Source organism: Anneissia japonica, unplaced genomic scaffold (assembly GCF_011630105.1).
Source record: "Anneissia japonica isolate Jap-2015-1 unplaced genomic scaffold, ASM1163010v1 scaffold288208_len475333_cov186, whole genome shotgun sequence".
Classification (NCBI taxonomy): Eukaryota; Metazoa; Echinodermata; class Crinoidea; order Comatulida; family Comatulidae; genus Anneissia; species Anneissia japonica.
Window position 1 is genome coordinate 367,938 of NW_022728199.1, and position 16,720 is coordinate 384,657.

The 16,720-nt window shown below is 35.0% G+C and overlaps 1 protein-coding gene and 1 long non-coding RNA gene across 3 annotated transcripts in view; one reads left to right on the top strand and one right to left on the bottom strand.

Moving 5' to 3' along the window:
• Positions 1-16,720, top strand: part of LOC117114032 (vascular endothelial growth factor receptor 1-like) — a 63,451-nt gene that overhangs the window by 28,697 nt on the left and 18,034 nt on the right. For both annotated transcript variants that reach the window (XM_033257564.1, XM_033257565.1), the window contains exons 2-10: positions 4,011-4,370; positions 5,061-5,348; positions 5,764-5,909; positions 6,437-6,635; positions 7,797-8,096; positions 9,806-10,138; positions 10,921-11,244; positions 12,692-12,988; positions 16,398-16,676. In XM_033257564.1, the coding sequence (XP_033113455.1) occupies positions 4,011-4,370; positions 5,061-5,348; positions 5,764-5,909; positions 6,437-6,635; positions 7,797-8,096; positions 9,806-10,138; positions 10,921-11,244; positions 12,692-12,988; positions 16,398-16,676 (2,526 nt within the window). The remainder of the gene's footprint in view (positions 1-4,010; positions 4,371-5,060; positions 5,349-5,763; positions 5,910-6,436; positions 6,636-7,796; positions 8,097-9,805; positions 10,139-10,920; positions 11,245-12,691; positions 12,989-16,397; positions 16,677-16,720) is intronic.
• LOC117114033 overlaps positions 11,259-16,720 on the bottom strand; it is a 12,110-nt gene continuing 6,648 nt past the window's right edge. The window contains exons 3-4 of the long non-coding RNA XR_004446287.1: positions 14,047-14,132; positions 11,259-11,635 (exon numbers count right to left, since the gene is read on the bottom strand). This is a non-coding gene — a long non-coding RNA (uncharacterized LOC117114033). The remainder of the gene's footprint in view (positions 11,636-14,046; positions 14,133-16,720) is intronic.

The following is a 16,720-nucleotide window of genomic DNA, read 5'->3' on the forward strand; positions in this document are numbered from 1 at the left end:
CACTCTTAGTTTCCTTTGGTAAAATAGCTAATAGATATATAGCAGGGGCAGATCCAGAGATGTCCAAAAGCGGGGGCTGAAATTTGGGCCGATCGAGACAACACTGAAATAGGAGGTCCGGGGGAATGCCCCCGCGAAATTTCTGTGTTTTAGATGCCCGAAAATAACATTTGAGGCGTTCTGGGCTATCGTTTTTTCTTTTTCTTTCTGTTTTTCTTTCTTTTTTTTTTTTTAGGGGGGGCTGGGGCCGGGCCGGTCCCCCCACTAAATCCGCCCCTGGGGGGTTCAAAATATTTCGAAAAAAACCCAAATTTAAAGGGGGGTCTGGATAAAAAAAAAACATAGCCTACGCCTAGGCAATATATTATTATATTCCAACAATATTGAGTTGTTGGATATGTAGTCTTTCTTCCATGTATCGATGAACCGATAGGCCTAAAGAACGCACATTCGTAATAAAATATTATGACGTCGAACCAAAAACTGTTTTCAATTTTATTGAATTTGAGGCTAGTTGGGCTTACTTTAGTTTGTCCGATCTGCCAACCTATGCATAAATAGGTTAGCATGCATTTTGTAAGCCAGGATGCAATAGTATTTTGTTTACAAAGGGGGGATTCGTCCGAGGCCCCTGAACCACCCTGGATCCACCACTGGATGCCCATTAAAGATAAGGACTGTTAATGTTAATTCTTTGAATCAATTCTAGGTAACAAAATTTTTACGACATCATGCTCTTCAAAGAAACTTGACGGAAATTCATACTTGTAATGCTTTGAATATTTGATAGATAATTATTCCAAAGTTTGACAAAAAGCCTTGAATTTGTTTCTTTCCATAATTAATTTTTCCACTTTGGCAAAACATAAGAATTTTTCACTATCGTATGTCTATATCAATTCTCTTTACTAATGCAACATATACACAGCCTTGTACAATAATATCGAATAATCATTGCACACAAAGATAGTGACAACTGTGTTACATGTAAAAAAAAATATATATATTTCATCTGTAGAGGCTTATATGCAAACCGGATGAAAGGCTTAGCAAGTCTGTCCGAAGGACAAGAAAAGGCAGTATACGTTTTTCAGTAGCACAACATTTTAAGGGATAGAAGTAGAGCAGAGTGCAGTACTTTGCTCCGAAAATGTGGATCTCGTTAATAAGCAATGAAAACATGGCTTAAAATAGAATGAGTAGGTGCTCTTGCTCAGTAAAGGAAACCTTGCACCTTATTCCTTCAAAGTTCAAATTGAACGCATTATATGGCCTAACCTTTAACTGTGCAGTAACGTGTAAGAGTCTTTGAATTGAGTGGGGGATGATTGGGGAGTGCGAAGATAAAGTAGGGGCTCAATGAATAAGTGAAAGGGCCCTACCTTGCAAAACAAGGTGATATGTGGGGATTTTTAACTACTTGAGCCTGATTGTTTTAGATTCAGATATTTTCAACTGGGGTGTGGGGTGGGGGTGAAGTAGGTGGGGGAGGGTTTATTGGTAAGCATACACAATATTCTCTAAAAAATATGAATATCAGCAACGATATCTACAAACCAATTAGATCTGTTATGTCTGAGGATATGAAAACTGATGAAAGTATAAAAAGCGAAACTTGAATCGATCTTTTACAAAATAATTTAATAGTACAGTTTTAAGGGTATGTAAATGAAATTTGGAGTAAGAAATAATAAGGAAATACCTTTAATGGGAAAGCTTCAGAGCACAATGAGAAACTTGCATTGTTTCAGAAGATTATTATTTTTATATTATATTATCTAATTTAGCCAAAAATAATACAGTAAAACTTTGAAATAATAATATTGCAAACTAAACAGGGGAGGGGGATGGCTGATGGGCTTCTACTCAAGATTAAGACCATTGGACTTCGATTCAAGGTTTTACGGTAGTTATACAACATGCAGAGATTTGGATTCAGTTTTTATTTTAATTGTCAGGATATTGGTAGCCATCTGTAGAAATCCGTCTTTATATAGTTCATCCTATATTTATATTAAACTTCCTCCATAAAAGCTAACCTAGTTTCTGAATTTAAATTTAATCCCTTCACGGTTAAGTGTTTTTTGTTTTTGTTTTTTTTATGATATAATATTATGTATGTACTCAAAAGCAGATTGCTAAAACTTATGAAATAAATGATGGTTGGATATAGAAAGCAAGGAGATAGTTCCATGTATAAACCTATAGACCCTTAAATTTGATAGTAATCAATATATAAATTTTTGTATAAAAAAAAAGCGCTGTAAAGATCCATAAAAGCTACCTTATAAACCCTTCTCGGGTTAAGTGTTTTTAAAAACGATTTATATATAGGCCTACAGTACCCAAAATGCTAAAACGTAAGTAATAAATGACTGGTTGGATATGTGTGTATAAAGCCAGGAGTTCGATGAATGAACTACACGTAAGTAATAGACCCTTAAATTTTAAAGTAATCAAGTTTTTGTATTAAACAGCTCTGTAAAGCTCCAAAAAGTTTAACTAGTTTTTTGAATAACTAAATCCCTTCTCAGAAGTGTTTCTTTTTAAAATTGATTTTACTGTATATATAGGCTATCTGTTTCCAAAAGCAAAAATTTCGAAAACTTAAGACATATGGTGGCAAGGAATGATAAACAAATAGAACCTTAAATTTGATAGTACAGTAATCAGTTTACAAGTTTTGTATCAAAAAACTCTGTAATTCATGTTTCAATCTATGTATAATTGGAATTTGATATACATTTCTTTTAACATATACTTTAATATTATTAATTTGATGTTTTAAGGTTTTCTTTTTTTCAGATTTTAGGATGATTATTTTGCTTGCTTTTAAAAAAAAACTAAACCACAATTATACATTCAGCGTCCTTAACTTCACAACAGGTGAATTCCTTCACTCTTTGCCTCACCACAGCAACAGCTTCCCTGAATATGTTCTGACTCTGGGGATTTTGAACGCGTCTCTCGGAAATAACCTGTCTTCCTATAGGGTTTATCATCACAGAAAATTTTGATGAGTTTTTCTCCTGTTAGCGGTCTGTGTTTTTAAGTTCAATTACACCCCTAGGAAGTTGTCCAATGCTATTATGCATAATTATTAGCACAATGGAAACCTGCTTCGAAATTCAAAAAATGCTTCTATCATCCTACCTTAACCAATCACTACCCTATACTGTGTAAATAATATTTAATAAATTAATAAATTAATTTAAACATTACAATGATATAAAAATACATAAATTGAAAACAAAATAAAAATGTTAAATAAACAAAATAAAAAAAAAATGAAAGAAAAAATTATGTCAAACTTCTCCAGTATGTTGTAGATGATTTTTTTTTGTTTACAGTTACCTGTATTTTTTGTTTTTCTTTTGCTGTCAAATCATTTGTTTGTTGTAGTAGTTAAGCCTACTGTATTAGAAGACCAATCTTGTAAAAAGACTGAAATGAGTTTGTGAATAAATAAAACTGTTATTAAATAATAATAATAATAATAATAATAATAATAATAATAATAATAATAGTTTTATTTATTCACAGAAACTCATTATTATTATTTTTTATTTATTTTTCTTTTCTTTAAATATCTGAAATATATTATTATTAGAGTATTTTATACTAATAATTTGAACACATTTTAAATTTTTGTTGATTATTTATTATTATTATTATTATTGTTATTGTTGTTATTATTGTTATTATTATTATTATTCTAACATTATTTTGATGTGGAAGCTTGTCACAACCAGAAGCTGCTATTCTACAAAACCGTGTTGCCATTTTTAAATTTTAAAATAAAACTTAGAAAACAAAATACAAGAGCATAATCAAAGTGAAAAAGTAATATGAAACAAAGCTGTTAAAGAAAAATCAGTGTCTGAAAAATAAACCAATAGAACAAGCAATCAGTTTATAAAAAAGATTTTTGTTACAATCGACTTGTTCCCAACACTGTTACATACTGTACAGCAGTTCCAGGATAACAGACTTTTTTTTTAAATATTTAGATGTAAATGCTGCAAAAACTGATCCACCTCATCTGTTCTCCAACACCGAAGAAATTGTTATACCAACAGGGAGTAATTTAAATCTGCAATGTGAGGGTGCTCTTTTCATGGGTTGGATTTTTCCGCCAGACCAACAGGGATACATACCGTTGAAGCAAAGATTGGATATATCACATAACCGAACCCTTAAGGAGGATGGGAGCACCCAGTATAATGCATTCCTGACTGTTCGCAACATGTCGTTTACAGACACGGGACGATACAGTTGCATGTACAACAAATACATGGAAGGTGATCTGCCATCGTACATCAGCAATATGACCGCGGATACAGTTTACGTCTACGTCACGCAAGCAAGAAGTAAGTTCATTCTTCAATGCACAATTTTTGTTTTGACTTTTTAGACAAGAAGAAGAAGAAGTGTCAAAGGGACTTGCACTTTCGCTGGAACGCGAGTATAATACAATACCTGTCCAAAAGCTGGCAATTGCACTCATATACTATTCAAAATCAATTTTTTCCCCATTTTTTTTCTCCTCAATAATTTACCCCCTTAAATTATTCTGTGAAAAGTATAATAGTAGTAGCAGTAGGAGTACTGCATATCCTTTGTTGGACGTAGCTACACTGTTGCCATTTTCCCTGCTTCAACTACTGGGGGCGGATGCAGGGGGTGCAGATGGTGCGACTGCACCCCCTAAATTGTATTAAGAAAAATAAGTGTTGTATTTTATTGTTGATATGAATTACCGGTAAGATTTTTTAGGTACGATAGTGCAATTTCAGGGCAGCTAGAGGTCCATATTCTCAAAATGTTCATACCTCAGCACCAACCATGTTGGGGCTGAGGTGGTGTCGACTCTCATGCACCCCTTCCGCCAAATCGTGTATCCGCGCCAGAAATACACTGATGTTCTGTAGTTTTTCAATGTCCTTCTCTCAATGTTTCCTTAATCGTCCTCTACTTCCTTAATTCTGCCGTCCATAAATGTTTTCTCAAATAATTATGGTGTTAAAAGTATACTACAACTAAATTCTGTTCCTTTGTAGATGATACATTGTTTCTGCCCGTGCAATCGAAACCGATCTTTGTCTATCCGGACGAACAGTTCATTATTCCATGTCGTGTCAGCAATCCCAATATCTCTGTGACCCTTGAACCTGCGTTCAGTTCACATAAGTTTGAGATCAACGAGAAGCTCCGGTATGATCCTCAAGTTGGATTCATCGGTGCCAGTGGAGAACCTATGTTTACTGAGGTTTTATATTGTATTGCGGTTTTCCATCATAAAGGTGTGTTGTACTACGGGAAAACGATGATATGGGCTCATTTTGAAGGTGAGATGTGATGTCTTTAAAAAATCTACCTCAATTCCTATACAAACAATTACCAAATTCATCATGTTAAAAATGTAATTGTAACATGATGAATAACTATTGATGAGATACTGTATAATTTTTTTTATGGGGGGATAAACTTTCCCCATCAAAATTTTAACCTAAAGCTTGGTTTCCCCATACAATCACTACATGCTATCACCAACAGCTTTTGGTGATGCCGATTGGTCAGTCAATTCGGGGAGCTACGCACTACAACAATGGAAACACTGTAGCGATTTTAAGGAAATTAAACATACACATAAATAAAACTCAAGTTTTCCTTTCTTTTCTTTTTCTTTCTTTTCGTTTCCTTTATGTTCTTTTCTTTTCTTTCTTTTATGGTTTAATGTATCTGCCTGTTTTTTTTTTATAGCTCATGCACCTATCCCAGACCCATCTGTGCGTGCAAGTAAAAGTGAGCTGATCCAAGGCGAAGAGTTTGTGGTCAATTGTACAATTCAGGTCCCCTTGAGCACAACTCACAATCTGGACTTTTATTATCCAGCTAAGGGTACAGAGGTAAGAGTGAGGAAAATTTACCACATGGGCATACACTGGAGGGGGTGGAGAGAAGTACACGTTTGATAGAGAGGAGGCAGAGAAAGTACCATTTGATTGATTTAAATTGTGTAAAATTTGTGATATTTTGCTGTCCATGTTTTGAATGTAGCAGTTCGTTTTTGGACCGTGGTTCTGGGTCTAGAACACAGGTGGGCAAAGTGCGACCCACGGGCTGCATGCGGCCCGCCAGCTATTTTTTTTGCGGCCCGCAAAAATGAATTAAAAACCAGCCCGCCAAGCAACATTGGCTAGAAAACACCTAGTTTTTTATGGCCCGACACCGATCATATGTAAAAAGTAAAAATAAAACTTAGAATAAATGGTGTAAAAGCAGTTCAGGAAGGATTTAGGAAGAACACTGGAAACAAAGTTTGGTTGCGGCCTTCGGTGTTAAATCGAAAATTCACTTTCAACCATTTTTATGCCTAACCCTGGTCAAGAACCATGGTTGTACTGAACATTTTTTATCTTTTCTATTCAAAAAGGGTGAATCTAGTCGTATCCAAATCTTAAAACAACATCAAGAAAAAGTTGAAAATATGCGGGATCGAAAACGAGCGTTCCGGAAGTTGATAGTCACTCTTACCGTGAGGCAGGCGACAGTGCAAGATAGCGGGGAATATATGTGTACTGCACGTAACCGAAAAGGGGAACGCAACGAGTCTGTAAATATTGAGGTGTTGGGTGAGTGAATATTTTTATTGTTGGTTTACTAATATTCCATATTAACCACTGGTCAGAACATTTGTTTTTCTTTCTGTTTCATTTTTGCTTTTATTTGGTTTTTTTTTTGTATAGAAGTTGGGTATGTTTCAATCAAGAGGATGGGCCTACCTAATTCTTTATCTGTTCTCAAAAGTAAATACTGTGCTTCGTTTTTAGGATTTTACTTTTTACTTGCTTATTTTAATAATATTTCTCATTGTTTTGTTATCATTTTTACTGCTTGTATATGTTTATTCTCATCATTGTTTATCATTCTTATTAGTCATTTTTCTTTCAATGTATGATTTGTTTTTATTATTACACATTATATTTACATTATTTATATCACATAAGTCTACTACTATACTCTATGTGCAAAACTACTCACAATGAACTTATAATTACTGTAGCCAGGGTTTTTTTTTTTATCATCCAGGCAAACCCCATTTTCACCAAACCCCGTCTTTGATAGCGAACTCCCCTTCTCCACACGTACTCAAGGGAAGGGAAAAATCCATTTTCAGTGCACTTGATTTACACATAAAATAATATTTTCTCTTAGCCCCTTCTGAAATGGTGTGCATACTCCTTGTAGTCCCTGTACTGCATGCTTGCCCTCCCACCTCCCCAGTTCTTGGAAGAGCTTAGCTATGGGCCTGATGTATTTTTATGTATAGTATTACTATTATACATAATATATATTATTATATTATGTAATTTATTATAATTTAAAAACTAACATTGTATACTATTTGTATTATAAGTATATATAAAACAAAGCATGTTATGTATAACAATTTCAGCAAGTTTTCATTATATTAAGTGCTAGATAAGAGAAAAATCTTCAAATTAACATTATTTTCAAACAAATTTTAACTATAGTACATTACTTATATTATCTTATATAGGTCTAATTGTGCAATTATATTCTTAATTTTGTATCTGCTTTAATTGAATTAGTGCATGTTTTTGTTAATGCATATTAATTTGTGTGAAGTCAAAATTGTGTGTTTTTAGCTTAATATTTACTGTGTGTGTTAGTGCCAAATAAAATAAAATGCTTTAGGATGGACTGTTTTCAAATGTCCCAAATCTACTAGATAGAATTTATTATAGATTCTTCCATTTTCCTCCAAACAGAAAGTGGTTATGTGTCAATAAAAAAGATGCGACAGGTGAACCCTCTCACAGTGGCCAAAGGTCAAGAGAAGTTCCGTATGTCGTTCATCACCAAATCTTATCCGGCTGCGGAGTACAAATGGTACAAAGACGGTGAGCTGATAACGGCTGCCGACATTGATATGTACCAACCGCGTGTGCAGGGGGACATCAGACGACTTTTGATACGGAATGTTAAAGAAGCTCATAGAGGGCGCTATATGCTCGTTGGCCAAAATCACTATGCATCTGTCAATGAAACATTTGATGTTGAAGTATCGGGTAAGATCACCTGTTTTTCTTTGTTGGTGTTGGATGAGTAAGACAAAAAAAATGTTTACACCCTCGTATGTAATAATCACGAAATAGAACACCCTCTATGTAATAATCACGAAATAGAGCACCCTCTATTTTATTTGTTTTAATTGTAGTGGTGGAACTACTGCTGATTACAGTTGTATAGCTTTGTTCATATGGCCTGTATTCACATCTTAATGATGGATTCACTTCATTTTTACGAATTTTAGGGTATAATCAGCTCGTTCTTTATATTTTATTATTTTTATAATGCGTGAGATAATACAACGTAGGTGCCAGAAGGAAAAAATGGATGCACATGCTTGAGGCTCACGCATTATGCGTCAGAGTTGGCAGGTGTGTGACTGGAGTTTAGATTTGACTAAAATTGGATAAATATTCTTGATAACAGTAGCCAAGACATAAATGTTTTAATCTGCAATGAGGCCACGTTGCAATCAAGTGTTACTGGTAGGATCCAAAGACAAGCCCATGTGAAGCAGTGGGGTATCTAGGAGTCTTGAAGGAGTGATGATGGGCACGAGAAAGTGAGGTGGGCATGGAGCCTTGATGGTTGGTTGGGGGGGGGGGGCTAGCTCGCAAAAATAAGATGATATTAGGCAATTTTTAGCTAGTAGCTAAAATTACTTGAGCATTATTTGCAGTGGTGGAGGGGATTGGCTCCCTTCCCCTTGATAGGCCACTGCTGTGAAGTCAAAAGTGAAAAGTTGATGTGAACCCAACAACCTTGTGAATTGTATTTGTGAAAATACATTCAGTCTTTATCAACCACATCATATCGGTGTAGGGTAGTTGTTATAGTAAATAATGCTTACGAAAGCCTGGGAATCACAAAGCAGATTCATATTAAGGCTAATAGTACAGGCCTATTAATAATCAACAATAGCATTTGTCTAGTTTCTGTAAATTAGTAAACAAAATTTGGAGGAGTGAACGCCAATTAGTGTACAGGAAATAGGCCACTAAGGATATGACCCTGGTACAAAGACTTCTAACAGGCAGCGTGTAATGTGAATTAAGCTTGTATCCTTAATATTCTTTGTCCTAAGCAAGCCAGCCAATGGTGATTCCGCAATCTTTGACAATTAGATTATCAGAATAAAGTATTGTAATCAAGTTATCTAGGTCATAGCATCTTTATTATCATTGTTTTTATAAGAACACTTGTTTTGGAATTTTGAAAACAATTTTTTTGACAAGTTAATTAGTACAAATATTTACTTCACATCAATGAATATGTAATGGTAAGTTTGATAGAAAGCAAACAATGTAGGTAATATCTCTGTGCAACAAGAAATATAAATTAGCATTAATAATTATATTTCACAAATTCCAATTACAGTATACTAATTGAAATTATAAATTAATATTTTTGGGTACCTAAGCAAAGACGCCGAGACAAAGTTAATACTTAATTAACAAAGTGATTTACATACCAATTTGAAGTTTGCAATACAAACTATAATAATGATAATAATAATGGTAATAATAATAATAATAATAATAATAATAATAATAATATAAATCACACATATCCCACTTCAGTAGTGGCTAAGGCACAACAGAAAAGAACCAAAAATTACTGTGATTCTATTATGCCGAGTGGTTTTAAGGTTCATTCAGTATCAGTGTATTATTGTTCGTGTTTGTATGAGTATTAATTTTTCTTTCAGTCAAACTAACTATAGAGATAAAGTCAGAGCCTCCACCTGCTAGGGAGCCTTCATTATTTCAATTGGGGGTCGACTACGCATTGACCTGTGTTGGCAAAGGTCTGCCAGCTCCTGACGTATACTGGGCGTATAGCGATGGAGCTACCTGGCATAGAGTCGGTACCGATATCACGACTACGCATTATGTTGAGGAATCGTCACTCAGTAAGCAGATTCTACACGTGAAGAATGCGCAGATTGAGAGAAACTACACATGTATAGCGGTCGCTGAAGAAATGGTAGAGAAAGATAGAAGCTTCAATACAAGTCAATCGGTAAACTTCCTTATAACTGGTGAGTCAACATTTCAATAGTTTAACACTTTTTCTGCCAGGGACGCGAGCTCACATCTGATTGGGTTCGCTCAGTTGTTTGTAAAAGTCAGTTAATACCCTATTCAGACTACACTCTGTTGCGATCGGTTGCGACGTACACGGTGGTAATCGGTGGTAATCCAAAACTGATTACACCCGATCGCAACACATTCAGACCAACACGAAAAAAACTTTACATTCTAGGGGCTAGGCCTCCGGTGGCAAGGCTTATGTTGACTGACATCAGCCGAACAATGCCCGTGGAATTCGTTGTGATTTGTTGCAATCAGATTCCTTGGTAATCGGGAGTGATATAGATTATCGACTACTATTAGTGATGAACTTTCACACATGATTTTACTTGGCAGTTGGGTATTGCATTTCCTACAACTGATCACAATGCGATGCTGGTCTGAATGGGGCATACACTACTCATTGAAATTATACCCTGGGCTTTTGCTCGAGAAAGGCTGGTACATAAATTTGGGTGTAAAGTAGAGGGTAGGCTTATACTTGAGGTATATACTATAAGGTAGTAAATATAAAATAGAGAAACTATCTTTTATATACGGTATTTATTTTAACCATTTTATTCCAAATGAATATAAAGGAACAAAATAAATCCTTGGGCACTTGCTTTAAAGTCTAGCTCGCAAGGAAACATAAAATTAATTTATAAAAAAATATGGACACTCTTCATAAATATATTAAAAGTTGATAATTGTAATTTAATTTTAAAATTGCGGTATGCGTGCATTTCAGATGTTACTGGGGGTCTTGATGTGACAGCATCTCCATTGTCACCAGTCAACGGGGACAAACTGGTTGTGACCTGCCAGGCCAGTATATACGCCTTTACGAACCTCAAATGGAGTATGGTGACATTGGGCAACCAGACAATTCCTATCAAATCGAGTAGGAATGCTCAGATTGAGTCGCAACAGGATGGTCTCAGAGAGATTTCCATCCTCACGATTAAATCGGTAGAATTATCATTTAGTGGAAAGTTTATATGCACAGCTGACAAGAAATGGAACCACGGCCATATGAAAACTGCTAATACTTCGGTGGATATAGTGGTAATAGGTAAGTTGGAGAAATATAATATATTAGTGGCTATTGTTACACCAGTCTTAAAAGAATTCCTAATTTTAATTGGATGGATGTATGAATTGTATTAAGAACAATAACATATCCAATAAGACAATAGCCACTGTGTTGCCCATTAAACAAGTGTGTTGAAAATCAAAGGATGGAAATTGAAATAATGTCTTGTTAAGGACCAACATTTGTAGAAGAGGTTTACCGCAGCGGGAACGGTTTGGTTCCCAACCTTGAGGTCGGGGTTTCAATCATTCGCTGTGTATTTTGCTTGAGTCATTGAGAAAGACACTTTATCTACATTGCTTCTCTTTACCCCAAATGGTTACCTTGTAGAGTTGCCTGCTCTTGATCAGATTACAGCAGCGCTTCGTATCTGCAAAGAAAGGCGCTATATAAATAACTGTACATTATTATTATATTATAACACAAATTAAAATATTATTTTCTTAATAATTGTTTATTAATTTTATCAAACTTTGCTTTCAACGAATAATATCCCCCCTTCTCCAATCTCAAAAATTGTTCTGGTATTCTCTGTCAATGCTTAGTTTGTATGTAAATTTGAGGACAGGAGATATTACACTGATAATGAAAGTTGTGTTGAATGTATACACAGGTCACATCGTTTGACCTTGTCCTGTCCTACACTTGTCCAAAAAGGCATTTACGCATGTTATTAGTTATTCGAGTTGGTGAGAGAATCCGCCGTCTGGTTTAGAAAATTCCAGTAGCGTGAGGAAGAGTAATAGCGTATATGTGACCGCTTCAGTAAATTTGTCATTTAAGCTGAACAGAGTTGTTCAGACAGCCAAGACTAATTATTTGTAGGAAGTCAGATTGATTAAGGGAAGGATGCTCTAGTGAAAAATATGTGGAAGTTTGGTATAGGCATAATGATAAATTGATAGATAGTAGTAGGGGCGTAGGTTGGTTTTTGCCTGGTGGGTGTGGGGGGGGGGCCCTGTTTGTGAAAAATTGAGAACTAAATTTATATTCACTGAAAAGTTAATGGTCATTTTTGGTATTTTAATCTCCTTAGTACAATTTATTTTCTTCTAATGAAGTTGTATTATACTTTTGTTATTCATGGGGTATCCTTGTAGAAAATTAGTGAAGGTGGGTGGTAGATATTTTAAGGGTGGATGTGTATTAACATTGGTGAACTGTTCTAAATAATAAGAATAAAGGTGGGCGAAGGGCCATAAAATTAACTTTAGACTGGGTGGGAAACTTGAATGCTGGGTGACCTGGCCCACCTCTGCCCACCATGACTACATCTCTGATTAATATTTTGTATTGACTTTATTTTGTGATACTACTGTACTTTCTGTCTATTTTAATCTACTTAGTGGAATTAATTATCTTCCAGTTATGTTGTATTATACTTTTCTTTACATTGTATTATCTGTTTTATTTTGTGATACAACAGAAAGCATACCACCCCGTATTATCACTCAGCTAGAGAGTATGGAAATTGCAAAAACCAGTGAACGGCAGAAGTTCAACCTCAGCTGTTCAGCCGAGGGCATACCACCACCAAAGATCATGTGGCAAAAGGATGGAATACCCATAAGTACAGGCAGCATGCCCCAACAAGAGGGCAATGTGGTTGTGTCTAACATTATACGGAGTCGCATTACATCAGCACAGGACAGTGGAAGGTACACTTGTATTGCCGAGAATCGTGAGGGTGATGCAGAAACTTCGGCTGATATTAACATCCTAGGTACCGTATTTCACCATAATTGATTACTATTTATGATAATAGCTAATGCTAAAGTCAATTTGGGTCGTTTTGGTCCTGAGTCGTTTTGGCCCTTTCTATCAATTATCCAAACTTAATTCGGAAGGTTTTGAATTTTTTTTTGTTTCATGAGAGGCCAATATCATGTCAGTTCAAATAATGGTATTTAAATTTCATTGAAAGTGAACCAAAACTTTCACTAACATTTCCTTATTATCTTAAATATGATCCTGTATTTATTTTTTTTTAAAGAAATGTCATAAAACCTATATACTAAATCGTTTACTGTAAGTAACATTTTTACCATATCAAAATTTTACAAACTTTCTGTATAGGTCATGATGATATTTTGGTATCTCACTCACAGTCATATTTTGTTTCTGTACTTCTGTACATGTTGCGACCAGGGGCTTTGGCTGGTTTTATCCAGTTTGTGGAGGGGGGGTGAAAACATAAATAATTGTAATTTTTAGTATTTTAACTCAGTGAAACTAATTTGCTGCCATAAGGGAGGGAAGGGGAGGGGAAGTGCATGCACAACCCCCTCCCCCCAGCCTATGCCCATGACTGCTGTAATTAGCTTCCAAGGAATAATTTGGACAAGCAGCACCAGCCTTAATCTTTATACTATGGAATATACTGTGTGTACAATAAACCCATCATGAAAAGGTTGGAGTACTAGGGTATTTTTTTTTATCTTGTACAAGAAATTAAAAAAAATAATAAAAATACAAAAGCTGATCCTAAAGTTACAAGATTTTGGTTCGGACAATCTGTGAAAATTATCAAATTTTCTTTTTCAAAAGAAATGTTGTATGCCCATACATAGTCATGATGTGCCTATATATGGTCATGATGTGATGTCATCATGACCATATTTAGGCATGTCTTGTTCAAATCTGGACAGGGCTTAACACAAGTTTGCACTTTGACCCCTTTCTCACTTTCTCTTCTACACATTCATTCAAGAATACATAAAAATTTATGTGATTGATTTAAATTTTTAATGACTTGCTGCTTGTAAGACACATATCACTCACTGAAATCTGTTTTGAGTTCAATTCTTGTTCGTCTTGACTCATCATATTTCCTGCCATTTTTCATATAATTTCCTCTCTTTTCCATGCTGTCAAAAAAAAATAAATAAATTAAAAAAAAAAAATTTATATTCCTAAAAAAAAATCATAAGATACTCTAAGTTGAAAATATTATAATGTTTAAAATAAATATGAGGATTGTCAATTAAGTCATACTTTGTAATGGTACAACCACGTTAAGTCTATTCCAAGAAGTGTCTGGGAACCTGTGGTGTTTGTACACGTCAATCAATTTTTTTCCCATGATTCTACGCGGTCACGTCGTTAGTGGTGAGCCAACAGGAAAAGCTGATTGGAAACATGCCGTAGGGTTTTAAAAGACTCATGTCGAGCTTCCCGTTGTTTGACGCGGAGCCACGCCTGAGCCATATCTTTTAACTAAGGACTGACATTCCATTGTATTGTGAATTAAATTTTAATGCCTAAATTACAATGTTTCTACTTTCTTTATTTTTATTTTATTTATTTTTGGATTATTAGAGGTAGTTAATGCAATGAATGTTGTATGAAGAGATTGTTGTCATTGTTAATATCAATAATTAAATATATTATTATTATCATTATTATTATTATTATTATGTTATATATTATGTACTACAAATGCGTGAGTGCGGCGCTTATTTGAGAGCGGCACATATTTGAGAAAAATATTGGCGTGGTGCTTTTCATGCCTGTTTCCATGTTACCTACTATCACATATTCCCGTAGTTCTGTAATTCTATCATAGGTCCTACGTCATCGTAAATAATTGTTTATAAAGAAATGCGTGTGTCTTCATTGTGTTATTTATTCATTTTTACACTGTATACAATGTATTTAAAACCCCGTTTCTCAGAGTGTTTCAATACACACAGGTAATATATATCCTCTCAAATAAGCGCCGCAGCTTTTATTAGAGAGTGGCACTTAGCGAAAAAAATTGGGTTTCATTTCGAGAGCGGTGATACGGTACACCATGTGGCATATGCTAAAAAATCTCAATTGATGTCATTTGGTTCTGAGAAGAACCGTTTGGATTGTAATTTCCACAATTACATAATTATTTAAATCTGTCATGCTGTATCATTTGCAATAGACATATAATTTTCAGTAGGAATATGTAAAGTGATTTTCATTGTTTACTGCCAAAATTTAACGCTATATAAACGGCATTATTTGAATGCCTGTAATTGGCAAGGAAATTGTTTTTTTGTCAGTTGGAAGCCAATTAGTTATTGAAATAAACAAAATAATTAGGATAATCAAGAATGGTTATAAAGATAATATTCATGTGTTGAAGTAGGTCTCTTACAAGGCTAATGTAAATGCACCCATTATTGGCAGGAATGCCAAATCACATGATATATTTGGTGTTGCTGCTGTTATTTATAATTTCAATGAACGTGTAATTTCCACTGAACTTTACTGCCTATTTATTTGTGTAGACTGGTTTTGCCCTGGTGGAGGGGCGAAACGGCCTTGGGGAGGGGGCGGTGGAAATTGAGAATCCCAATTACAGTGAAAACAATAGCCATTTTTAGTATTTTAACCCATTCATTGGAACTAATTTGTCACCATGGGGTGGAGAGCATCCTCAACTGTCAAAAGGCCATATTTTGCCTTGTGGAGGCGAGGGCTGTTAAACAGATTGGGGGAGGTGGATGCAGAAATTGTGAATCCCTATTCCAATGAAAACTCAATGGTCATTTTTATTATTATAACCCACTCATAATAATAATAACAATAAGTAGGAGGAGGGGTCGAGTGGGTCCTTACACCCGCGCCCAGCTTTAACTTTGATATAAAGTGTGTTAAATCAAATAAATTCTATATCGGAAATAATTTCTTTTTAGAACAAGATAAATAATAATAATAATATTATAAGAATTGCTCTTAGAAGTGCACCATTTACGGGTCATTTGATTTGAGGTGAGGCCGGATCAACTTGATTTTACTATATTGGTCAACTGATGTGTGACCGTTGTGTGTGTGCTTGCCAGAAGTAATGTGCACAAGTAATTAAACATCTGCTGTGAATTTACTTCAGATGACCTACAAACCCTGCTTACCCAATGTGATTAGCAAATATCACTGCACTTGGGCAACACAACAATAATTTTGTCCACACTATTAAATTTGATGTGTCATGTGTGAGGTTCCCAAATATAGGCATGATGATATCATGCTATGTCCATATATGGGCATTTGGCAGTTACTTGTTAGTGTGGACAAGCTTAATAACAATATGAATTCTATTATTGAATAAGCATCAGAACAAATTTAAACTTATAATTTTTAATTTTTTTTATTTTTAGAGAAAGTGTCAATTCGTCCCGCGCAGAGTACAGATATACTGGCGAATCTTGGGGAAAATGTGACAATGAGCTGTACGCTGTGGGGTGTCCCCAAACCCTCTATAACATGGGAGCACGTTATTAATAGCACGATGACGAAACCCCTCCCAGAGCACTTGTATAACAACCCTAATGGAACACTCTACCTGGTGGATATCAAAAATCAGGACATGGGCACGTACTATTGCATCGGTGAAAATAAACTTGGAAATGCCCGAGCAGAGATTGTTTTGAGATTGTGTAAGTTAACAGAAATTTATAGTAAAAAATTCATATAGGCCTTA